This window comes from Plasmodium brasilianum, chromosome 3, assembly GCF_023973825.1.
Source record: "Plasmodium brasilianum strain Bolivian I chromosome 3, whole genome shotgun sequence".
NCBI classification, from domain to species: Eukaryota; Apicomplexa; class Aconoidasida; order Haemosporida; family Plasmodiidae; genus Plasmodium; species Plasmodium brasilianum.
Genome location: NC_090116.1, coordinates 1,063,476 through 1,090,748, shown reverse-complemented (window position 1 = coordinate 1,090,748; position 27,273 = coordinate 1,063,476). Strand labels below are relative to the sequence as shown.

Below are 27,273 nucleotides of genomic sequence, written 5' to 3'. Positions count from 1 at the left end.
TTTTTTCTTCTGTAAATATTTGCAAATTGCACACAAAAAGGTCTCCTTAAAAGTGCACGTTTTATGGTAGCGGAAAATAGGTTGAGGTATATTTGAACTGAATTATTATTTTTTTTTAATATATATGGAGAAATAATACATTGAAATTTTTATTTATTATTTGTTTTTATTTGAAGACGAGGTGTTTTATATTAATGAATCAGTCTTTCGTTATGCCCACTTCGCATATATAAAATTAAAAGTCAGTATTTGTTTAACATTTCCTATTTTTTTTGGAGATTTTTAAAAAGTATAATATTTTTCATCTACCTACGCATACAAAAGTACACGTACGCATGTATTTAATATGTATACATGCACATTCACATTCACATATGCATATACATGTACATATATATATATATATATATGTACATATATGTGTACATAAATATGTACATATAGTACCCTTTTCACGCGCACTGTAATAATGTACATTCACAAAATTCTTATCTATATGTATTCCCTTTTAATGTTATTTATATTGTGCTAAAAATTATTCCCGTTCGCTGTTTCGTTTGAAATGTTTTTATATTCGTAATTTGCAGTAATTCGTAATTAATTTGTATTTTTTTTTTTTTTTTTTTTATCATAAATTCGCATATGCACGTGTATAAGCATATATATAAACATACATACATATTACATACATATATATATACAACTTACATACATGAAAATATGCGTATACATGTACACACATGCATACACAAACGTATTCTTATATATACAGGTTTCTACACATGCGCGAACTTGCTTTTGATGCATTGTTTTATGATACTGTTTGAGTTTGTCCTAAATTTTTTTTCAGCGTTTACACGTATGCATAAAATTATGTACGTGTACATGTTTATATAAGTATATACAAACGCTTTCATATATGTATCATCATGTGTTATTAAACAAAGAATAACAAACAAACATGAGAGATACAGAACAGAAGGACGCAAGGCGCATTTTATATCACCTCATTAATTATTATATTTTTAATGTTTTTTTAATTTATTATTAAAATGAGTAAGAATTTGGCTTCACGCAACACATGTACGTGTACATGCACCTACAAATACGCATACACATATATATTTACACTCACACTCATACGAATATGTGTACGTAGATATTCATATGCAGATGTCCGTATGTAAATATGCACATACAAATATGTGCATAGAAATATGCTTAGACGTAATGCATACAAAAATATTCATATGCATATGACGATTAAAATAAAATGTTGAATGTAAATTTGTCTTTTGCTTCCTTATCTCTTTTGCTTCCTTATCTCTTGCTTCCATATCTCCTTTGTGTCCTTTTCTCTTTTACTCTTCTTTTCTTTCCCATTTTTGCCCCTTTTTATACCCCTTTTCAACGTTTTCTTTTAAATTTAATTAAATATTTTTATGTTCTCCCATCTATTAGCAATAGATATATATACATATATATATGTACATGTTCATACATTTGACATCACAAGCTCATTTGTATTAGTTTTTTTTTAAAATAATGAGGTAGTGTGGAAAAAATAACTCAAAAATATGCAAAATACCCAAAATATGCAAAATACCCAAAATATGCAAAATACCCAAAATATGCAAAATACACAAAATATGCAAAATACACAAAATATGCAAAATACACAAAATATGCAAAATAATGCAAATAAGGCAGAGTATAGCAAAATAACGCTAAACAAAGATGTATTTTCATAAGAAAGAAAATATGAATCTACATTTGAACAACTATATGAATATATTAGATAATACATATAACAAATATTTCAACATCAATAGTAACCGCAGTAACAGCAACAACAGCATATTTGACAATAGCGAAATTGAGAGTCTATATAGGTATAATAATAAAAGGAAAATTTTGTATGATCATAAATCATATGTGGATATAAATAGCAAAGCAAGTATTTTATCAAAGATGGGTCAAAAAAATGCAAAAATACAGAAAAACAGTATGTATGACTTAAATAATGAGCTATATGACAACAGATATAAAAATATAAGCTATAATAATGCAAATGATATGAAAGAGACAAACTACAATTTAAACAATATAAAAATTTTGGATGAGGAAGAGAATTATAACAGTACCACCAGCCATGGGAAACCCACAATGAGTAATCTTAACTACGCAAATGGCTTAAACAGCAACAATGAGAACTACAATGGACACTACAACAATAACTACAATAATAACTACAATAATAACTATAATATTAACTACAACAATGATAACCACAACAGTAACCATAACAGTAACTACAACAATGCGCGGCTTATCAGCCACCAGCGCAATCACATGCTCGACTTTCGAAATTACCAAAGTTCCAAATATGACAACGTAAATTACGACTATGCGGGGTTCAACAGGGAAAACGCCGTCGGTGCAGGAGTTGGTGCAGAAAACTACATCATTAACAATAAAAATAGCATTAACAGTAACAATTACAATAAGGATAATAGTAACAATTACAATAAGGATAACAGTAATAGTAATAACAAGGATAACAGTAATAGTAATAACAAGGATAACAGTAATAGTAATAACAAGGATAACAGTAATAGTAATAACAAGTATAACAGTAATAGTAATAACAAGCATAACAGTAATAGTAATAACAACCATTTTGAGGGGTACCACGACTTGGATGAGAAAAAATTTGATAAAATGAATTATATCCATGGTAATGCACCAATCAATACCATTAGTAATAAAAACAACTTTGACATGAACAGCAATGCAAATAAGGTAAACCTCTATCCGACTAGTAACAGTTTTAACATAAATAAGCTATATGATAATATTCAACATAATACTAGCAAGCTGCATGACTTGAGTAAACGTCACTTCGTGAGTAACGACAACAGTAATGCAGGTGTGAATGCCATTGGAAATGTTAACAGTAATAATACCTACAGTAGTAACCACTGCGACTATAATAACAACAACAGTAACTACAACAGTAACTACAACAGTAACTACAACAGTAACTACAACAGTAACTACAACCACGGTAGTAACTACAACAGTAACTACAATGGTAACTACAACCACGGTAGTAACTATAATCGTAATAGTAACTACAACACTTATAACGACTTTGCGAACAAGTACAATTATCCCGACATAGAGGATATCATGAAAAAGTACGGGGCGAAAGAGAATCAAGTGAAAGTGACCAAGGACAACTACGAGTGTACAAATGGGGAAATTTTTGGAAAATTGTTAAAAAGCAATTACAACCACAAGCACAATCAAAACAATAACAGTAACAATAACAATAACAATAACTGCACCAATAGTAACAACAATAACAACTACTTCCCTAGCAGCGATAACAAACCTAATGGTGGAAGCGCTAACAGCCGAAACACAAACGACGATCGAAACGCGTACGATTACAACATGTTCCATCGTGATATGCACAAGAACCCGCTGCTATACCCCAACATATCAAACTTCCGAAACAGAGAAAAGGAGGACGAAGAAAAAAAGAGAGAGACAAAAATAAATTTATTAAAAAATATAATAGTAACAAACGCAAGTAAAAAATGTAATTTCAGTTTTAATAATGATGATTTTTATGATAGTATGCCAAATGATAATTTTAATTTCAACACCAGTTCTGTTGCTGATTATAATATTGGAAATGTAAATAATGACTTGTTTAATAAGAATTATAAAAATAATAAAAGTGCATATAATAACTTGTACGACGATTTGAACATCTCGGATAATCTCACTGAGACACCAGGAAATTTGAACAAGCACAAATTCGGTGAGGGGGGGACTCACAACAACAGCAGCAACAATAATAATAATAAAAATAATAGTAATAGTAATAATAATAATAATAATAATAATAATAATAATAATAATACTAATAGTAATAATAAAAATAATAGTAATAGTAATAATAATAATAAAAATAATATTAATAGTAATAATAATAATAAAAATAATAGTAATAGTAATAATAATAATAATAATAATAACGACAGAAGCAGTAACAATCACAATGGTAGATACAATAACGAGCAGAGAAATGCCGATAATTTCCACCTCGACCATAACATGTACCAAAGAATGACGAAAGACAACAACACAAATGACACTGGAAAGAACGGAGAGGACAATTACAATAACATCTACGATCATTCTAAAGATAGAACGTTTAGCCCATTCAACAAATATCATGCCAATGATAAGGGATATGAAGGACAGCGAGATATTCATCTCGATATACATCTCGATACGCAGCGTGATATGCACCGACATATTTACCCAGATACACATCGCGACATCCATCCAAACAATGTCCTAATGGTACCTAGAAAAAATGAACCCTTGAATCCATACACAAACATGTTTGAAGATAAAACTTACAATTATTCAGGTTACCAAACGAACGAAAAGTGTAGCGACAGGATTGATGGGCATATCACCTCGTTCAAGGAAAATATTATCCCTATTCAGCCGTTCGCTATGCCAAAGGGCGAAATAAGGAATAGACTAAGTAACGATAGAAACTTGTACAATGCACATAGGAGTAACTTAAAAAATATACATGAACACAACTTAGCACTCAATGCTAATAAAATGAATGATTATTTAAACCTGTCACATGACAAGAAATATGAAAACGCTTCCGAGCATAATAATGACTTAAATATTTTCATTAACAATGTAAAGAATGAAGAAAATTACTCAGATATGAACCATTTGACAAAGAATAAAAATGCTAATGCGAGTAATAATAATAATAATAATAATAATAATAATAATAATAATAATAATAATAATAATAATAATAATAACAACAATAATAATAATAACAATAATAATAATAATAACAATAATAATAATAATTATTATTATAGCGTTCATAATAATAGCGTTCATAATAGTAGCGTTCGCAATAATAGCATTCTCAATGACCGCCATAACAATGACAATAACGCCTTCAACGAAACGAAGTATATACCTCTCAACAAACACAATTACGATGACTCTAAGACAAAAAACTTAAACCTGTATGAAAATATATTCAACAGAAATGTTAATAATAATTTCATTACTAACAATGAAAACCTTCATATCAAGAACAAAGGAATATACAATGACGCAAATGACAAAACAGAACTGTTTAGTATAAGCAAAGTAAATAATTATGATCACATGAACAATCCGAATTATGAAAATAGTATTTATAATAATAATAAAATATGTACATTCTTAGAAAAAGATAGATTAGATAGGCACAAGTTTGATCGTAGTAGTAGAGCACTATGCCACCCATATGATCTCACAAGTATAAAGGAAAAAGACTCTAATATGAATGGCATAGGAACAAATAATATTTCAAATAAAATGTTAATGAGTGAAAAACTAAACGGATATAATAGGAACATTGATAATAATATGAACAATTGTAACTATGCGGATGAATCAAATTGGAGGAATCATTACCACTTGAACCGAAACGACGATAAATTAGAATCATTTTATCTTAAAAAAAAAGACAACAATATTTTTAACCTAACACCGAATGTTAATTTTGATAAAGATAAAATTATCAGCAAAAAAGATAATGACTTTTTTAAACTAAAACAGAATATTAATATTACAAATGACAAGACTATCAACTTTGGAGGGAATAGTGCAACAGGAAAAACGAAAAATAACTGGATGGCCAACCATACGGATAGTTTATTTAACAACATAAAAGTTAACAGTGAACAGAAGGAAAGCGAAATAACAAGTATGATGTATAATATTCCTCTTAGAGAAAGCAAACTGAGTAGTGCAGCATGTGGTGTAAATAGTAACTACAGTAGTAACATAGGTAGCAATGTCAAACTTAATATGAATGGTAATACTCTTCACAGTGGGAACTACCACTGGGACAGTCATTATTTAGTGGAAAACAGGAAAAATGAAGACATGCTTTTGTATAAAGAAGATAATGTACTTTTTTCAAAAATGAATAACATGAACAGAGCAACAACGAAAGGTTTGGAAGGAGAAGTTGATGATTATAATATTATCACAAGCGACCATAGTAACGACAGTAAATACGAACAAGGAATGAAAAAGAAAAGCAGCCCATTGTGGATGTATGAAACTAACAAATGTAACCTATTTGAAAAGAAAAACACAAATATCTGTGCAAATAATTTGAACATATTTAACAATATTCATAAGACAGAAAATGAGGAGGATGCACTTTCAAGCAATTTGAACAAATTCTATAATGAATATATGAGGGAAAACAAAATGGAGGAAAAAAATATATTCACCAAGAGCAGCGATAAACAAAACAGAAACATCGACAACAACCGCTATAACAACAAAGATAAAAATGACTGCAACTACAACGATGGGAACTACAACAATGGGAACTACAACAATGGGAACTACAACGATGGCAACTACTACGATGGCAACTACTACGACGGGAACTACAACGATGTCAACCATTTCCCTGGTATCAGTAGTGCTAAAGCCCATTTTGGAAAGACTATTGATGAACAAACCAAATGTTCTACCTTGCTAAGTAGTTTTAACAAACCTAGCATTAAAGAAAATAATAATAATTCTAGTTCCTTTAACAAAAAATTGTGCAGTCAAAACAGTAACAACTCCAGCTACAGCTACAACCATAACTACAATCATAGTTTTAATGTGAATAAACAACCACTTAATAAACAGCTTCCTCCATTGCCTTTTAAAAATCCAGTGAAACAAAATAATCAGGAAATAACAAATCAGACAAAACTGAAATTTTTTGAAAATTGTAGCAATGCTAGAGAAAATAATACTCAGAGAAATTTAGACACGAATCATGGCGGAATTAATAATCCAAATGATCTAATCATTTTTAACCGAAATGGTAGGAACACCAATAATTCTAGCTCTAACAACAATAATAACTCTAGCAGTAACTACAGCTGTAACGGGGCCGCTTATAAAATACGCACTGATGGTATTACCAACGTGCACACCCCTGACGTCAACAGTGCTCTACCCAGTTATAACAACCTTGACATTTTTAGAAACAAAAGTACAAAATATAATTTGTTCAAAAACAATTTAACTACTTTAAGAGAAAAAAATATGCAAAATGGTACCTTAAACGAACTCTCCTCTTTTCAAAATAATACTAATAGCGAGTTATTACCCAGACATAACTTATTTACTAATAAATATGACCAACAAAATGACCAACAAAATGACCAAAAAAATGACCAAAAAAATTGCCCAATAAATGGCCCAATAAATGGCCCAATAAGTGGCTTAACAAATGGCCCAATAAATGGCTTAATAAATGGCCCAATAAATGGACTAAAAAGTGACCCAAATGAGTGGAATTCCAAAAGAGTTCATTCACTAAAAAATTATCCTGAACAGTCATATTTTTTAAACGAAGGTAACCAAATGATCAAATCCGTATATAATAACATAAAAAATAAATATACGGACAACAATTTAGATGGTAATATCAAATTAAGTGCAACAAACCGCTTCAATAATAACGGACCTCTGCAAAAGGAGGATGGTTATATAATGAACACAAACGGGGGAATATTAAACCCAAATTTTCAGCGAAAGGGAGCAAGCACTGACAATTATAAATACGCCAATTGTGCACGGGGTTACGAAAACTATGGAGGTACTTACACCAACAATGGCACAAACTATGATAAACATGAACACATTTACGATAGGAACGCTAACTGTAGTTACGATCGTGACAAGGGCATATCCCTTAGTAACAACATCTCTATGCTGCTCGAAAAAATAAGTAATAATTCAGATAAAAAAAAAAATAGTGATTGTATGACCATAAACTACTATGACCACAGTAATAAGGGGAACAATGAAAACGTTACTTTAGGTATCAATACAGAGAACTATAACGACAATTTAAATGTAGACACTAACAGTTTTGTTATATCAGATAATTATTTGTGTCATTTTGGTTTGTCTACTTTATATAAATGTAAGTTAAAACATGAAAATTATTCTTTTCTGATTAGTATTGTGGATTCCTTTTATTTAAATAGTGCAAATGGTAATGATACTGTAGCGAATAATATACTTTTTCATAAAAGATTAAGACATATAAACATCTTATCATATAAGGGAAAGACTGCTGATAAAACCAAGTTATATTTGTTATTCGAGAATATACATGGAAATGTTTTGAAGTCTCACACCACACCTTTTGAGGAAAACATTATTGCTTCCTATGCTTACCAAATAATAGATCTACTTGAGTACATGCACACTAATTTTATAATATTTCACGGTAATAGGAAAAGGAGGGGTAGTTGGCACGTTCATACGTTCATACGTTCATACGTTCATACGTGTGTGTGTTTGTGTGTGTGTGCATATGCGTACGTATTTGTGCATGTTCATACATGGTAACACATAACTGTGCTGGTTTCACTGCATAGTATCGCCCGTTTGTGCGAGTGTGGGCGGATGTCCAGGTGGCAGATTCATAGGAACAACGACGATAGACACGCAGTGAAGTCCGTTTCATTATGCGCGTTCTATGTTGGAGTTACCATTTTATATTTGCATTTTTATATCTCCTTGTATATGAATTTATGTTTTAATTTTAATTTTTATTATTTTATTATTTTATTATTTTATTATTATTTTTTTTTTTTTCCCTTCCCCTCAAAGGACTACTCTCAAACATAATTATTTTACAAAAGAACACGAGAAAAGAATTAGTGCAGATCTTAAATGAAAAAAATAAAAGTGTAAACAAATATTTCGACATATACAAGCACGGGATTATTAAAGTTTTTAACTTCGATTTTGCTAACATAGACGCAAGTAAGAACATTTTCTATTTAAGTGTTCACCATAGATGGGGCAATCCTTTTCTTTTTCGTTTAACGTGTTTTGTTTTCCACATTTTTTGCTCCTTTTTTCGCCACTTTTTATGCTATTTTATTACTTTATTTTATTATTTTATTTTTGATTTTTTTAATTTTTGATTTTTTTAATTTTTGATTTTTGATATTTTTTTATTTCACTTTTTGATTTTATTTTTTGTTTTATTTTTTTTTTTATATTCACTTATTTTACTTTTGTAGACGAAAAGGATTACGAGTTCGACTTCTTTTGTTTAGCGGTTCTAATATACGAAATGTGCACCACATATAATACTTACTATTCTAACAAATTTGTAAGGAAACATAAAAATACAAAGACATACGTCACATGGAAACTTATATCTTGCTTCGTACATGCAAGTGTTAATACATACATATATCAATTAAAAACAAAAAAAAAAAAAAGAAAAAAAAAAAAAAATCATTTTTCATTTGTTTTAATTGCCCCCTTTTCTTTTTCTTTCCCTTCCGACCACTACTATCATTCCAGGAAGATATTGTTGAACGTATACACAACACCAATTTTTTTTTCCCCCATTTTGTTTCCTTTGAATTGAAGAACTTTTGTTATGAAGTAATAAAAAGTCCCACACAATATATGTGCATATATACATAAATGTATACATAAATACGTATACACATCCGTATATGTATATATGCATGGGAACAAGGAATGCCCCTAATCCCCTAAATGGTTTTTCCTCTTTTCAGTTGTGCTCCAAAAGAAGACACTGTTTTAATGATCTTAAAAATCATGCATGGTTCCAGAAAAATTTTAATTTTTAAAATTAAAGAATTACATTCATATGTTTACGCTGTATTGTGCGCATGGAGTATGCACATATGTACACACGTATATATATGTGTGTATATACATGCCTGTATACGTATGTATATGTATGTATGTATATGTATGTATGTATATGTATGTATGTATATGTATGTATATGTATATGTATATGTATGTATGTATATGTATGTATATGTATATGTATGTATGTATATATATGTTCATATACCTATTTAAGCGCAGCATTTGTAACCCCTTTTTTTTTTTTTTTTTTTTTTCGTTATACTTATTTGTTTTAATGCATCATTTTATTTAACATTATATCATAAACGGAGAATATATATATATATATATATATACATAAAAGAAATAAAACTCCATTTCAACAACGTATCAACTAAAATAATTTTGAAGAATTCTAACAGCTTTTGTAAATCTACTTTTTTCCTGTTATTTATTCTTCGACGTCCATTTTGTTTAAGCTTTCGTACTCTTTCTTCAATTTTTCGAGCTAAAAATTGAAGCAAAAAGGTAAACGAATATGAGGAGTGTGGGTATGTGCGGCTTGCAAGTGCTCCTTTTTGCGGTATGAAAAAAAAAGAAAGCAAAATGATTAGGCAGAGGAATAATCAAATGGATGAACAAACGAACGGGTAAGTAAGAAGGTCTTTAGCAAAACGCCTGTTCGCTTTACCATGGCCTTTAACTTTCCGAGATGCTGTTTCTTTGCCTGAAATTCTTCGTATACATTTTTCGTTATAACACATATTTCGGCTTCGTTATATTTTTTAATAGACTCATCTTTTTTCTTTTTTAATTCTTTCATCATATTTTTTTTGTTTCTTATCGAGTTGTAAGACTCTTCCAGTGATGTTGTCTTATCATCTAATACTTTTTCTAAGTACAAGTTCTTCTCATCATAGTGCAGTTTTTTCTTGAAAAAAGCCAAACGTAATAAAAGGGGGGAATAAGGAGTTTAAACAGGTTGAGATGTACAATATATCTTATCAGCATGAAGAGGACTAATAAGAACTAGTAAACGCTGGAGATACTTATAGGAGTAATAAGACTACAAAGCACTACTACTAATAGCACTACTACTACTAGAGCTACTTCTAATTATACGGGTCAACTAAATAACCTCGGACCGCCTAAACGCTCCAAGACTGTCTCACGTTTCAAATTTTTTCAAGCAATTACTTCCGTTGATTTCCTTATTTTATTATTTAGGTTCTCAATTTTCTTTTCTAAAATACTCTCTTTACTTTTTAAATTTTTATACTTGAGCTCTAACTGCTCAAAATCTGCATGAATTAAATTTTCATTTTTTAGCTTAAATTTATTAAATAAGCAAATCTGTGCCCTTAGTATGCTGTTATGTTCATAAATTTTTCTTAGCGTTAATAGGTTTTTTTTATACATCTCTTCTTTGCCTGATATTTTGAAATAGTTCATATCTTCATTTATCAAAAAACTGGAAAAAAATGAGGTGAAAAAAAAAAAATAAAAAAAAAAAAAGAAGCAAAAGATAAAGAAAAAGAAAAGTCTATGTTAAACGAAGGTTTACATGGAACAAAAGGAGGGAGAACATGCGAAAACGTGTAAACAATACACACAGCCGTACGTCCATTCATTCTTTCGCTCGTTTCTTTTTCCCCTTGTGCACACGTATTGACATATCTTTTTATTAAAAGTTTCAATGCAACATACGGAAGAAAAAAAAAAATTATACGTACCATAAATCATTTTGTTTTATTATAGCCTCTTTAATGCACTGAAAAAATTCCTCAAGTAAATTAAATATTTCTTTTTTCATATGACCATCAACTATTTTTAATTTATTCATATATTCGATAACACAATTCAAAACTTGTTTGTATTTCTGTATATCTTCAGATGAACCACTTTCGTAAATAAAATTATTATCTTCAATATAGCTTAATAATTGTTGTTGTATTTTTATATTTTTTTCTTTAATTTTTTCATTTTCCTTTGTCAAATTTTCGTTTATTGTTTTTTCGTTCTTTATAATCGAGTCTATGTTTTCATCATTTAATTTTTTCGAAGGAAATTTTTGCATTGTAAAATAGTCTTTTTTTTTTTCTTTTTTTTTTTATTAATTATTAATCTTTTCATATTCATACAAATTACGTATGTGCATATATATATATATATGCATACATATATATACCCATACATATATACATATGTGCATACACACACACATATATATGTATATATATATATTATATATACATATATATGTGTGTTCCTATTGTATATCTGTTTAGCCTCTTCACATATAAAGCAAAAATGTGAGGAGCACAAAAAGGTGTAAAAATAGTGAAATGGAAAGAGTAAAGTAAAAGAAAAAATTGCGAATTTTGAACGGGAAATTTTATATAAATTTCAAACATTTAAACGTACATAAGAAGAAAAAATCAAAAGGAAAGAAAAAACAAATGAAACGAAACGTATCTAAGCGAGGAGCGCGAAACGAAAGAAAATACGAATAAATTCGAATTAAAAAACTAAAAAATAGATAAAAAGACTCTATATTTAAAATTCATTGTGCATATTTTTTTTTTTCGCTTTTATTTTCTCGTGCAAAACATGTGTCATATATTAGCTCCCTGTTTTGCTTCTACGTTACTGCTGATATATTCCTAATTTATTTCATTTTAACGCTCGCAAAAATTGAGCTCATGTTTTTCTATATATAATAAATGGGAAGAAAAACATCTTTTTTTTCCCTTCCTTTTCCTCGTTCTCTTCCCTTCCTCATGCTATTATTTTTATTTTTTTTTTTTTTTACCCTTTCTATTTGAACATTCTGTCTTTTACCAACATAAAATCATTTTAATAATTTAAGGAAATGTTTTTAAAATAATAAAAGATGCGAAACTCTATTTAAAAGCAAATAAAAAAATAGTAAAAGGATGTAATAAACATATTGCGTAAACATGGATAACTTTTTTTTTTTTTTTTTCTTTTCCATAAAGCGTAAAATTAGACGTTTAGGAAAACGAAAGAATGTATACCTTTCCCTATTTTAGCAAAACATCTTTAGCTTCATTAACTTTCGCTGCTATATATGTAGAGCCTAAATAAAAAAAAAAAAAAAAAAAAAAAAATATTAAAATAAATTAAGATAAAATAATAAAAGAACATGAAAAAAACATGTAATATGGCATAAGCAATGGGATAATACACTGCACTTCGAGTTCACGCAAAAGTGGTTTGTGTGTTGACATACGCGCATACATATATATATATATATGTATACAACACATGCGTGCAAATATACGCATGCACGAATGGAAGGTCAAAACGCACACAAATGGTCATAAGAGGAGCTTTTTTAGCGGCCATGAGACTTACTGATATATATATATATATATTTTTTTTTTTTTATTGTTATCATTTTATTTTTCTATACCTCCATTATCCGGATGATTTTTTAACATAAGCTGCTTATGAACCTCCCTAATTCTGTCTTTATTTGATGTTGGGTTTATATTTAATATTTTGTATGCTTCTGACTTGGACATATTTCTTTCAAATCCTTTCATATCATTCTTTAAAAAAAGATTATTAAAATTTTTGCTAAAACCAGATGGGAAAAAAAAGTTTTTATTGTTCAAATTTAGCTTCTGATTTTTCATATAATTCATTCCCCTTTTTGCAAATAAAATACCCCCTCCAAAGAGCAAAATAACAACAGGCCACATTTTTTTTTTTTTTTTTTTTTTAAATATTTAAATCATAGGGAATTGGGTACATCCTGCTTACGTGCTCTGTTCTCCTGTTGCGTCATTATTTATATATTCCTGCTTAATATATATTATATATATATATATATATATATATATATATATATATATATATATATATATGTATGTACTCATATAAGTATTTATTTACCTATGTATTTATTCCTATATGTAACTATTTTTTTGTTCTCATTTTTTTTCATTCCGTATGCATATAATCGGCGATATCCCACATCGGCATAATGCAAGTTGAGAAGAATTTAAATATAACAATTCAAACGAAACAAAAATAGTACGTAAAAAAAAAAGTATAACTATCAAAAAATAAATAAAAAGCTTTAAAAAGTTATTGTATCTACATATATATATATGCATAACATATGTATTGTGCATATACATACATTGTGCGTAAGCGTTTTTTATATTTTTTACTGCGCGTATTTCACTTGTTTTCTTAAAAATGTATTTGAAACTGCCATTATTACATGCGGAAATTTTTTTTTTTTTTATATACAAAAGAGCTTATTTTTATATAACATATAAATATATATATATATATATATATATATATTTATTTTATTTTTTTATTTTTTTCTGGCTCTTTTCTGTTATATTTATTTACAAAAGTTATAAAAAAAAAAAATTTTTTTTTAACAAATTAAGCGAACTACACATTCCTATTCCATTTCAAAGACACTCAGCTTTATTGTGAATTCAAAATAAATGTTAAAAGTAAAATTATATAGAGTGAAAATAAATAATAAAAGATCTCCTTCAAAATTTTTACCGCTTTATACATGTAAAAAATAAAGATAACGTAAAGATATATATATATATATATATATAAATATATATATAAATATATACGTATATATATATATACATATTTAACAGTTAAGATACATGAAAAAATTCGTCACATTATTAAATTTTTTTTTTGCATTCATACTTTTTAGAGTACTTATATATAAAAATACATATAAAAAAAGGCAAGTACAAAAACAAAATTTAAAATTGTAAATGTTATATGTTCTTTATTTACAAAAATATGTAAAAAGATTTAAAGATGGAGGCATATAAACAGCGGAGCAGTACTACATCCACAACAACTATGCAACAATGCCTTTTTTTATTTTTAATTTTATATATATTTTTATTATTATTTATTTTTTTTTCCCTTGTCCGCCCTCTTGTTCAATAACCTACGTATGAGCTACTTCTTTTTTTTGCTCCATTTTTGTAAACAAAGGAGGATAAATATAAGAGCTTCAACTTTTGAGTTGTGCAATAATTTCTTATAATGGGAAGGTACATAACATATTCGGTAGTTAAGTTTTTTAAATCATAAAGTTCACAAATGCTGTTCAGCTCGTTGGTGCCTATAAACTTGTCGTAGTCGTGCGTTCCCTAAAAAAAAAAAAAAAAAAGAACAAAAAGGGTGAAAGAATGAACAAATAAAAGAACGAATGAACAAACGAACAAAATAACAAAAAAACAAAATAACAAAAAAACAAAATAACAAAAAAACAAAAGCACAAAAGAACAAAAGAACAAACGAACAAAAAAACAAACGCACAAACGAACAAACGCACAAACGCACAAACGAACAAACGAACAAACGAACAATCGAACAAACGAACAATTGAACAAACGAACAATCGAACAAACGAACAAACGAACAAACGAACAAACGAACAAACGCACAAACGAACAAACGAACAAATGAACGAATGAACGAATGTAAGTAATAATGTGCATATGTTAAACAAAGTTGCATGGAATGCCGTGGTAATACACGCTGCTGCGTACGAAACAATTGAAAGTACGTGCCCCATATTTCAAATGCAGAGAGGTACCCTTCTTATAATTCCAGATATGTACTCAGCCAACAAGATTGCATAAAGATACGACAGGATATTTTTATTAATTGTCGTAAATATAACTAATGCCATAGGATTACATAAGTGACTTATATATTTTACAAAATTTGCTTTCTTATCATTAGGAACGTGTTCAATAACTTCTGAAGAAATTATTATATCATAATTTTTCTTTTCTATTTGACGTGAATTTGCTAGGTCAGCAATATCACAATTTATATAATTTAAATTAACAGTTACGTTACAGTTTTTTTTTCTTCTTTTTGTATCATCCGTTATTCTATTATCTTGTAATGTACCATTTTTTCTATCACCTTTGAAATATTCTTTGATAACAGCTTTACTACTATTATAATAATCATGCACATCAGTTACCTTTTCGCTTTTTTTCTGCCTTTTTCTAGCTACTTCTATCAACTTATCAGACACATCTATGCCATCTATGTTTATCTCAATATTTCCTGGTTCCTCATTATTCTTTTCACTTTTTAATGATATTAAATCGTTTTTAATTAAAAAATAAAAAATATTATTTTTCATGTATTCACAAAGTATTCCTCCCCCACATCCAACATCTAAAATATTTATTTTAAATTTTCCATTTCGCTTCTCCTTTTTTAAATTTTCAAAAAAAATAAATTCATAATTCTTAAAAATAAAATCAAACCTTTGCTTATTATAATCATGTAAACTGTACATATTCTTTCCTATTATTTTGTCTAAAATATCACAACATTTTCCATTTCCACTTATTTTTTCCTTCCACCATTCATTCTCTAAATTGTTGAAAAATACTTTTTCCTTTTCATCAAAAGTCTTATCAGAGTAAAACTTTTTATATACTTCAGCAAATTTTCTTATTACTTTACTTTTAAACTTCGTTGGTAAATTATTCATAATTTTACGTTCTTTGCAAAATTGTAAAAGGCCAAAAATTTTTCATAGGTAAAAAGTATATGTTATAATGAAAAATATAAAACTATGCAACAAATATAAAAATCTGTCTCATTTAGAATGTATAACCGTAATATTAGGATTTCAAAAAAAATTAAAAGTGTGCAGTAATATGCCCCTACTTTTATGTGTGCAAATGGGACAGTCTGTTGTTTTTGTTTTTGTCTTTGTTTTTTTTTAACTAGCCAAATTGTTATTACAATCGTTATTTTATGACATGTTCATAAATATACAACAATATGCATATGATTAAATATCCATTGTTGAAATGTAAAATAACGTAAAATTAGTGCGTCCTTCCTTTGGTTCTCCACACTTTTTTCTTAATTAAATTGATGTCAAACAAATTAAACAGAATGGTAGAACTGTAGATAAAGAAATAACTACAAGTAAATTTTGTAACTAGTAGAACGGAATAACCATTCATTTATATCTCACATGCAGCTATGTGTGCTTCTAAAATGTACAAGACAAGAGTTTTTTTTTTTTTCTTTTTTAGGGGGGTAGGACCAGTTCTATTAATTTCTACTGCTACTAATTACTAAATATTTGATAAATAGTTACTGTATTTTGGCTAATTTTGTGCTAATTTTGTGCAAATTTTGTGATAATTTTGTGCTAATTTTGTGCTAATTTTCTTATAATTTTTTGCTATTTTTTTTACTATAAACTGTTTTTATATGTCCTACTTTTATTCGAAAACTTGGTAAGTTTTAATATATATATATATATCTAAGGAACGAAGAAATCAGATCCTTAAACTTTAAATTTTTATTTCCCTTTTAAAATGCGCGTTGCATTATTACAGTACACTGTTCTCCCTTTTGCTTTTTTTTTTTTTTTTTACGAATTATACATAGGGAAGAATAAATATTTGTTACATATCACTTACATTCATACGTACAACTATGCTTTTACATACACACATGCATAAACACATATATTTACGTAATACATGTACAAATATTCAAGTATTACGAATATCCTCCGAGGGAATATGATTTTAAATTTTATAGCTCCAATTTTTTCGTTCCATTTTTCCCAATTGAATTAAGTTTTTTTCCTTATTTTATTTTTTATTATTTATTATTTTTTTTTTTTTCTTTTTCCTTATCTTCTCTTCAATGTGCAAATTTTTTCCAAAAATACTCAAAATTTTATAGTTATGTGAGCAAATATATACATCAAGTACTTAAAAGCATTTACATATACCCATAGTTTCAGAGCAAAAACTGGCGTGATAATTTCTGTAGAGCAATGTTCTTTTCATTTATTTTTTTAAAAAATAAACAAAATTATTAGTGAAATTATGTTTGCTTAAAAAGAAGATTAAGGCGAGAAGGTAAAAAAAAAAAAAAAAAAATCAAATAAAAAAAAAAAATTATAACATCAGCTAACTTTATGCAAAAACCTTACGGCAACTTAGCTAATTCTTATATTTTTACGTAAAAAAAAGAAAAAAGGGAAAAAGGAAAAAGAGCTAAATATAATTTAATCCTCACGAGCAAAAAAAATAAAGAAGTAGAAGTTGAAGTAGAAGTTGAAGTAGAAGTTGAAGTAGAAGTAGAAGTAGAAGTAGAAGTTGAAGTTGAAGTAGAAGTTGAAGTAGAAGTAGAAGTAGAAGTTGAAGTAGAAGTTGAAGTAGAAGTTGAAGTAAAAGTTGAAGTAAAAGTTGAAGTAAAAGTTGAAGTAAAAGTTGAAGTAAAAGTTGAAGTAAAAGTTGAAGTAAAAGTTGAAGTAAAAGTTGAAGTAAAAGTTGAAGTTGAAGAAGTAGAAGAAGAAGAAGTCCTTAAAAGAGTTACAGTATTCATATACGTTAAAGTGATACTAAAATATGATAGCGTTACACGAACGCCTATTTTGTAACCATACTATATATATATAAAAAGATTAAAAAGAATCGTGTTTCATTCTATACATATTTCCATTTAAGCGTATAAAATTATACATTCGCATATACATATAATAGTTTAAAAATATATATATCAATATATACATATATACATAAAGATCCACGTGATAATACGGCAGGTAATATAAAAGCTAAAGTAAAAACAGCATGGAAACAAACGTTGTGATGTCATTATACGATTACTTGTATATATTGTTTGATGACTATATTGTGAAAAGTAATAAGGATTTTAAAACTTATAAATCAATTTTTCGTAAGAAAGAATTTACGGAGTTTGTAAAAAATTATTCTGATATAAGAAAAATACCATCCTTTCAAGTAATAAGCAATAAGGATGAAATAATAGACGAATTGATATATGCATTCAAACTGTTGGGGAAATATGTAAGTGGTTGTGATATGTTTTCCAAAAATGAAGAAGTAGATGATATTAACACGAAGTATTTAAAATTATTATTAATTCCACACATACTAGGAGTATTAACTTATGAAACTATAAATATGAACATACGTTATGATCGACTAAAAGATTCTAAATTGTATTTTAATGAATATATTAGTATTATAAACATTTATAAAATAATTCTAATGGATGATTACTTATTAGATGAGGAGGAAAATAACGATAATGCAATAAATAGAAGGAACATAAAAATTAGGAGAGCAAAAGATGAAAAAAAATACCAAGAAATATATCATGAAATAGTTAGAACAAATTTAAAGAAAAATACTAATCAAAATTATAACGAAGATGATTGTACAACAGATGAGGATTATAGAGAATTGTATTTGTCTTTAATCAAATACAAATGTATACAAACGTTGAACATGATAGATTTAATAGATATAGAACTGCAGATTTTGGAAATGCGAGATAGGGAACAAAAGAAAAAAGAAGAATTAAAAAATTGTAGTAATGATGATAACATTATTCATACTACTAATAAAAACGACTCCATAAAAAAACCATGGCTTTTTACCATTAAAAAAAATATGCAAATATCGGACATTACTCAAATTCGAAACTATTACAAAGACCTCGTCTTCAAACCATCTCACAACTTACCGACAATATCTTTAGAAGAATGTGCGAAAATTGAAATGGAGTATGCCTTAAAAGGGAGTAACAGCGCCAATGGTAATACTAATAGTAAGATCAAAGAGAGCAAAATAAATGGTAGTAAATACAACCAAGTTTATAGTGAAGATGATGAAGATGGTGTTAAAAATGACGTCAATGATGAGGATTATTATAAAAAATGCTCAAAAAAGGAAAGAGAAAAAGAAATTTTCGATAAGGAATGGGACGACTGGAAAGACTTACACCAAAAAGGAATAGGAAATAAAAACAGAAATATTGCATAAGCTTAAAATATAAGAAGTTTTCTTGGCTGATCGCGGTGGGTTAAGCGAATAAAGGGATGCCGGATGGAAAATTAATTATAGAAATGTATGTGTGCATGTAGATATGTGTTAAAAAAAGTGAATGGGTTTATATAAATATAAGGACGTATATAAATATAAGGACGTATATAAATATAAGGACGTATATAAAAATAAGGACGTATATAAAAATAAGGACGTATATAAATATAAGGACGTATATAAATATAAGGACGTATATAAATATAAGGACGTATATATTTCCATATCTTCCTCTTTCCACATATTTAAAAAAGTATAAGCGGAATTACAACAAATGGAAGGGTTAAAACAAAATTCTCAACTGCAATGACATGTGAAAATACAAAAATAGGAAAAATCGCAAAAGGAGATATTGTAAGCAAGTGCATAGGAAAATATGAACTTACATGGAAAATAATTTGAGCTCTTTGGAAAAGCATAAACAAAACGTACATTTATAGCACACTTTTGGAATATACATGATATATGTATATGTGTATATTTATGTATTCATATATATTTATGTATACGTATGCACAGTCTCACATATAACGTACACTTGCGTATATTTTTTCATATACCATGCTCATTTGCTTAATTATTTATGTGCATGTACATATTTAATTAATTTAATAATATTGTGCCATTTGTACATATATGCATAATTTACATTAAAATAATTTATGACAATTCATTTTTTCCACTTTTATTTTCTTACATGTTCATAAATTATGTTTTTTTTTTTTTTTTTTTTTTTTTTTTTTTTTTTTTTTTTTTTTTTTTTTTTTTTTTTTTTGTTAATTTCATGCATACTCTTATTTTACATATCCATCAAATGTATATGTATAAATATTTTTGTGTTTATATATATATATAATATATATATGCGAATGTAAAACTTCAGTTGCAATTTTGTATTTTTAAAAATTATTATTTTTTAATGAATTTAAAATTTTATTACAATTTTTTTAAGTTTTCCGTTTAGTCATTTTTCCAGCGAAAAAAGATTGTAAAATAGCAAATGCAAAAATATAAATAAAAAATGAAATAAAAATTAAAAAATTACATTCTACGTATTGAGAAATGTTATGGGAAGAAGAGAGCACATATATATTACATATAGCATCAGCATAAACAAATTAAAAGAAAAATCAGAAACAGCTTGCTTTGATCGCTTAAATTATAAAGAAATAAAGTAACAAAGGAAAGAAAATATTAGTGTATTTTATGCTAATATTCGAGCATTTACGTATGTATAAGTACATTCATATATATATATATATATATACATACATACATACATACATACATACATACATACATGCATACATACATACATACATACGTATGTTTGTATTGTATATCTCATTACGCATTAACTTAATCAGCGTGCTTCACTTTTGTACACGTTTTACTTTTAAGTATAGCATTATATCGAAATAGTTTTCTAACCAGAATGTTTTAATATAATTCAAATACTTTAACATATTTCCATGTTTATTATGTTTGGAGATATTTGTGCTTATTTTTTTTTATATATTAACAATCATGTAAGAAGTTAAATATTATAAGAAATAAAAAAAACGTACATAATACAAAACATAATTTTTCACCCCCCTTTTTTTTTTTTTTTTTTTTTTTTTATGTTTTTCTGCTATTGTTTATTGTCAATGAATATTCTTTTATTCTTTACTTAAGAATTAAAAATGCAATCTTTAACATTATATCCCCTAATTTTTTAATATATTCATATGTATAAGCGTATATATATATGTATATATAATAACAACCCTTTAAAGTGAGCATATTCATCCAACAGCACACATATACATAAGTACATAATACAGATATGTACGCATGTATATATATATATATATATGTATACGTATGTATGTATAAGGCGTATATGTTTACACGCGTTAACACCAAAACGTATACATACATATTTGCTCAAAGCCTCTTTTTGTTCTTTTTAATGTTTTAGAGAAATAGTTCAAATGTGAGAACACATAAAATTTGTGCCGTATTAATAAGGATAGAAACGTTATGTTAATACAATTATATACAGTTACTATGTGTTTTACCCTTTTTTAATATATCTTATTTATTATTGTTATTACGTATATTTTGATTGTATTATTAAATTATTTATATATTTGTGTATATAAATAATCATGTAGTTCGATCTTTTTGCTCCATTTGTTCTTTTTGTTCTTCTTTTTTTTTTTTTTTTTACCTTCTTTTTTCCTTTTCTTTTCTTTCGTCCTTTCGTTCATTCCTTCCTTAACGCATTTATGCATTCATGTCCATGTTAAATGAAAAACTTTTTGCGGAAGGAAACATAATATTTCTATAATAATACATTAAACTTTACGCCTCTATAGCTAGAATTATAATAAAGATGTATTAGTATAAAACGTTTTAATTATAGATATATATGAAGGATGAACTAAAGAAAATAAGATGCATAAAATAAGTAGGAAAATAGAACAGCTGTATAACGTTTAATATGTAATATTTAATTTTTTTTTTTTTTTTTTTTTTTTCCATATTTGTTCGTTCTCTTAAAATATTAATTTTCATTAAAAAGAAAAGCGTAAAGGACAACGTAATGGAGTTATAGAAAAATAAATAACATGTAAGAAGGGAACAAATGAGTATATATATGTACATATATATACATATGTATATATGTGCATACGTATATGTATATAGTTTTAGAAGAAAATTTTATTTTATTTTTTTCCATGTTAATAATACTTTGTGTATATTAGACAGTTTCGTATTCATTATATATATTCCTTAATAGATGAAAAATAAAGAAAGGATATTGTTAATGATATATTATGAACATGTCATATTAAAAAGTTTCAGGAATACACGCTGCCTATTTGCTCTATGCCTAGTAAACCCTTATAAATTGTCCTTTATTATAATTCAATTTTTGAACAGTTCATTTTGCAACTACTTAGGTGACATTGAGATGTATATATATATATATATATATATATATATATGTACATTCGGTACATGTATCATATACTTACATTAAATATATAATTTGTTTTAAAGATAACTTCGGCGATTTTATTTAAAAACAAAAGACTTTTACACTAGTTGCTGTAGACATATTATAACAATATAATTATTTATCTTCTTGTTAATTTTATAACTAATTTTTATATGTATTTGTGATGTCCCTTTTTTGCACCTAAACAGAGGTGCAAACGTGTTAGCGTTATTCTCATGTATGGGCACGCACATGCATATATACACACACATATATGTACATACATACATATACATACACATATATATACGTACACATATATATACATACACATATATATACGTACACATATATATACGTACACATATATATACGTATACATATATATACGTATACATATATGTACGTATACATATGTAAATGTTATGCTCTTTTACGTAGGCATTGATGCGAATAGACACATATTAGGAAGCGTATACGTGTATGTATATATATATATACATACATACATACATACATACATATATACATACATACATACATACATACATACGTGCGTGTGTTTAGATCATATATATATATATGTATATATGTATACCAGCTTCATGTCCACCTATTTGCCTTATTTAAGCTCTGCTTTGCTAGTGGCCTAACTAAATGACGAACAGCTGCAGCGCAACGATGGGTCTAGGTGAGTTAAAAGGCGATATTATGAAAAAAGATTTTATAAACAATGAAAATATTTTATTATACGATGAAAAAGTTGATAAGAATAAAAAGAAAAGAAAAAAGAAGAAAGACAATAATTGTTTTGTAAATTTACGAGAATGGACAATTAAAGTTCAAAAAAGATATGCAAAGAAATTAAAAAAATGTGAACAAGAAAAATCTGCAGAAAATAATGAAAGTAGTGTTCAAGTTGATCAGAATAACTATCAGTCATCATGCTCTTCTTCCTTCAAATCGCGATCTAGTCTAGGAAAAAAAATTAATTATTCTTCGGACGAGTCAAATTTCGACTCAGATATGGAGCTAAGAATAAGGAAATATTTAAAATTAGATTATAATGATAATTATAAAAAAAAAAAAAGAAAGAAAAAGAAAAAGAAAAAGAAGATATTCAAAACGGCGAGAACGATGAGAGCGGTAAAAAGGATGGGAACGGTGAGAGTGGCAAAAAGGATGAGAAGGATGAAAACGATAAAAACAATATAAACGGTAAAAACAATATAAACGGTAAAAACAATATAAACGATGAAAACAGTAAAAACGATGAGAACGATAAAAACGATAAAAACAGTAAAAACGATGAGAACGATAAAAACGATAAAAACGATAAAAATGTTCAAAGTGATAAAAATGATAAAAATGATAAAAATGATAAAAATGTTCAAAGTGATCAAAATGATAAAAATGCTAATAGTGAATGTTGTGAAGCTAGCCATATTGTGGAAAGCGTCACAGGTCTGGATAAACAGAATGAAACTGAGGAGGGTCAAAACATAGTAGTGAATAACAATAAGAACGAAAAAGATAGCAGTAAAGATAAAGAAAAATTTGAAACTGCCGAAGGGGTAGTAACTATCAGTAATGAGAATGTAGATGTGAAGGAGGAAAAACCAAAAAACGTTACAACAAAACAGCAGGGAGACATAAACAATTTGATAAAAAATGATGGAAAAAATGACACGAAATTAAATGCTTGTAGTTCAAATAAAATGATTAAGGATTGTACAGATCAGGAAAATATCAAAGATAAAAATCAACAGCTTAAAAGAAATTACCCAAATAATAGCAAGGATAATTTAGATAAAGGTAATAATCAAACCATGTGTAAAAATATTAATAAAAATAATAATGAGGATATGAAAAAGTGGAGCACACACGATGATGGTGCGCATGCAAATGATAATAAAAGTGGTAAAGCCGAAAAGGTCGTAAAGGAAAATAACAACACGGATTGCAAACTAAAGAAAAATAATGCACCTAACGTTCGAAATGATACCACAAGTGGTTTATATAATATCGCTTATGAGAAAGGGAAAGTGGAAAAAGAAGAGAAAGGCGTAGAGAAAGGCGTAGAGAAAGGCGTAGAGAAAGGCGTAGAGAAAGGCGTAGAGAAAGGCGTAGAGAAAGGCGTAGAGAAAGGCGTAGAGAAAGGCGTAGAGAAAGGCGTAGAGAAAGGCGTAGAGAAAGGAGTAGAGAAAGGAGTAGAGAAAGGCGTAGAGAAAGGCGTAGAGAAAGGAGTAGAGAAAGGAGTAGAGAAAGGAGTAGAGAAAGGCGTAGAGAAAGGCGTAGAGAAAGGCGTAGAGAAAGGCGTAGAGAAAGGCGTAGAGAAAGGCGTAGAGAAAGGCGTAGAGAAATAGAGAAAGGGTAGAGAAAGGCGTAGAGAAAGGCGTAGAGAAAGGCGTAGAGAAAGGCGTAGAGAAAGGCGTAGAGAAAGGCGTAGAGAAAGGCGTAGAGAAAGGCGTAGAGAAAGGCGTAGAGAAAGGCGTAGAGAAAGGCGTAGAGAAAGGCGCAGAGAAAGGCGCAGAGAAAGGCGTAGAGAAAGGCGCAGGGAAAGGCGTAGAGAAAGGAGTAGAGAAAGGAGTAGAGAAAGGAGTACAGGAAGTAATACAGAAAAGAGTACAGGAAGAAGTAGAGAAAGGAGTACAGGAAAAGGCAGAAAAGGAAGGAGAAGGGGAAAAACAAAAAAATAATTCAAATCCTCGCAGTAATTCTGTAAATGCAAAATTGTCGAATAATGAAATAAAGTTAGATTGTGAAAAAGGTAATAGAACAAAAAATGAAATGCGTTAAAAAAAAAAAAAAAATCTGTGAAAAGGAAACAGAAGCAAATACATCAAAATACACCATAAAATTATTTATATACCAGAAATCTTTTACGTTATCCTCAGTTCTGTGTAGTGTTTATACGTGTTCGTAAAGTGGTGTACATGTTCACTTGTGTGTAAACGAAAGTGACCTTTAGCTTGTATTGGACATAGCGAAATACACTAATTTTTTCTTCCTAGGTACCGATGGTGATATTAAAAAAGATGCGCATCCAGTAAAGAAGTATGCAGAAGAGCATAGACATCATAATGAGAATTCACATGGAAGGAATGATAGAGATAAAAATTGCCATTCTACCTCAAAGGAAAGTGCAAAAAAAAATAGTCATAATAAAAAACATGTGGAAAATATAGATAGTAAAAATGTAAAAGACGAAGGATCAAGTAGGAAAAAGTATTCAAATAGTTATAACAAAGAAGAAGGTATAAAAGAAAAGGATAAAAAAATTTCTGTAGATAAAGATGAGTCTAATTGTATAGCTGTTAACTTAAACAATAACAGTAAGTCTCGGCTGGCACAAAATTTGAATGAAAAAAAAAAAAGAGATAATTCGCATAATAGTGTACGAAAGAATACACAGAATAATGACTCTGTTCATATTGATAAAGAAAGGGATAAGACTAGAGAGAAAGAAAAGGAAAAAGGTGAAGTAGAAAAACATGAAAGGAGAAATAAACCAAGTGAAATGGAAAGAGAAAATGAAAATGAGAAGAACAAACGGAGAAACAGAGTAAGAGATAAGGAAAGGGAAAAGGAGAAGGACAGAGAGAGGGTTAAAGAGAGGGAGAAAGAAAGAGATAGAAATAAAGAAAGGGAGAAAGAAATAGAAAGGGTTAAAGAGAGAGAACGGGAAAGGGAGAGAGACAGAGACAGAGAAAGGGACAGAGATAGAGACAGAGAAAGAGACAAGGAAAGAGAATGGGTTCGAGAAAGGGAGAAAGAACGGGAGAGAGAACGAGATAGAATGATTCAAAAGGATAGAGAAATGGAGAGGGACAGAAATAGAGAGGTAGAAAGGGATAGAAATAGAGAGACAGAAAGAGATAGAAATAGAGAGACCGAAAGGGATAGAAATAGAGAGACAGGAAGGGATAGAAATAGAGAAACAGAAAGGGATAGAAATAGAGAAAGAGAGAGAGAAAGGCAGATTGAAAGTGATAAGAATATTTCTAAAAATACAGAAAAAAAAAATTCTAAAAACAACAATTTAGGTCATGAGAATTTAAAAAAAAAGTATAATGGAATTGAATCAAATATAAATAGGAAGAGGTTACATATAAATGAAAACGATAGTAATAATAGTAGTAATCATGCAGCAAAGAAAATTATAATAAATGATGAAGATGCACATTATGAGCTTGGAGATAAGGATAGATATGTTTACAACTCTAGTGATATGCATTCAAGAAAATATTATTCCAACAAAAATAAAACAAATGATAGTGATAACTGGGAAAAGAAAATGTCCAAATTGAAGGAAAAATTAATTAAAAAAAACATGAACAAGTAATTATTTTTGGAATATGCGCATTAAGAACGTGGAAAAAATAAACACAAAGGAGAGAAAAGTAAAAATGATGTTGTTAAAAAGGGCAAGTATAAACTTCAGTTACCAGTTTATTAAGCCATAAATTGAAATTGAAATTTAAAAAAAAAAAAAAAAAAAAGAGAAAAAAGTACAGCTTTTAAAAAGTTATATATATGTACATATGTGTATATGTATATATGTATGTACATATTAATATA

The 27,273-nt window shown here is 28.1% G+C and overlaps 7 protein-coding genes across 7 annotated transcripts; 4 read left to right on the top strand and 3 right to left on the bottom strand.

Moving 5' to 3' along the window:
• Nucleotides 1-1,737: 1,737 nt before the first annotated feature.
• Nucleotides 1,738-9,755, top strand: MKS88_001024 (uncharacterized protein; the record flags this gene model as incomplete). The annotated part of the gene is made up of 5 exons (XM_067219678.1): nt 1,738-8,365; nt 8,752-8,907; nt 9,171-9,262; nt 9,460-9,543; nt 9,681-9,755. 5 exons carry the CDS (start codon nt 1,738-1,740, stop codon nt 9,753-9,755), a joined length of 7,035 nt encoding a protein of 2,344 aa, XP_067075390.1.
• Nucleotides 9,756-10,213: 458 nt separating this feature from the next.
• MKS88_001023 (uncharacterized protein) lies at nt 10,214-11,839 on the bottom strand (the record flags this gene model as incomplete). Its single annotated transcript, XM_067219677.1, has 4 exons — nt 10,214-10,270; nt 10,454-10,693; nt 10,960-11,233; nt 11,496-11,839. 4 exons carry the CDS (start codon nt 11,837-11,839, stop codon nt 10,214-10,216), a joined length of 915 nt encoding a protein of 304 aa, XP_067075389.1.
• A 967-nt stretch (nt 11,840-12,806) lies between these two features.
• Nucleotides 12,807-13,490, bottom strand: MKS88_001022 (mitochondrial import inner membrane translocase subunit TIM14; the record flags this gene model as incomplete). Its single annotated transcript, XM_067219676.1, has 2 exons — nt 12,807-12,862; nt 13,199-13,490. The coding sequence occupies 2 exons, from the start codon at nt 13,488-13,490 to the stop codon at nt 12,807-12,809; spliced, it is 348 nt and encodes a 115-aa protein (XP_067075388.1).
• A 1,236-nt stretch (nt 13,491-14,726) lies between these two features.
• On the bottom strand, nt 14,727-16,309 carry MKS88_001021 (ubiquinone biosynthesis O-methyltransferase; the record flags this gene model as incomplete). The annotated part of the gene is made up of 2 exons (XM_067219675.1): nt 14,727-14,939; nt 15,389-16,309. The coding sequence occupies 2 exons, from the start codon at nt 16,307-16,309 to the stop codon at nt 14,727-14,729; spliced, it is 1,134 nt and encodes a 377-aa protein (XP_067075387.1).
• Nucleotides 16,310-17,046: 737 nt separating this feature from the next.
• MKS88_001020 (uncharacterized protein) lies at nt 17,047-18,232 on the top strand (the record flags this gene model as incomplete). Its single annotated transcript, XM_067219674.1, has 2 exons — nt 17,047-17,072; nt 17,830-18,232. The coding sequence occupies 2 exons, from the start codon at nt 17,047-17,049 to the stop codon at nt 18,230-18,232; spliced, it is 429 nt and encodes a 142-aa protein (XP_067075386.1).
• A 193-nt stretch (nt 18,233-18,425) lies between these two features.
• On the top strand, nt 18,426-19,643 carry MKS88_001019 (type 2A phosphatase-associated protein 42; the record flags this gene model as incomplete). The annotated part of the gene is made up of 1 exon (XM_067219673.1): nt 18,426-19,643. The coding sequence occupies one exon, from the start codon at nt 18,426-18,428 to the stop codon at nt 19,641-19,643; it is 1,218 nt and encodes a 405-aa protein (XP_067075385.1).
• A 3,730-nt stretch (nt 19,644-23,373) lies between these two features.
• MKS88_001018 (uncharacterized protein) lies at nt 23,374-27,037 on the top strand (the record flags this gene model as incomplete). The annotated part of the gene is made up of 4 exons (XM_067219672.1): nt 23,374-23,665; nt 23,788-24,998; nt 25,051-25,462; nt 25,707-27,037. The coding sequence occupies 4 exons, from the start codon at nt 23,374-23,376 to the stop codon at nt 27,035-27,037; spliced, it is 3,246 nt and encodes a 1,081-aa protein (XP_067075384.1).
• Nucleotides 27,038-27,273: the final 236 nt, after the last annotated feature.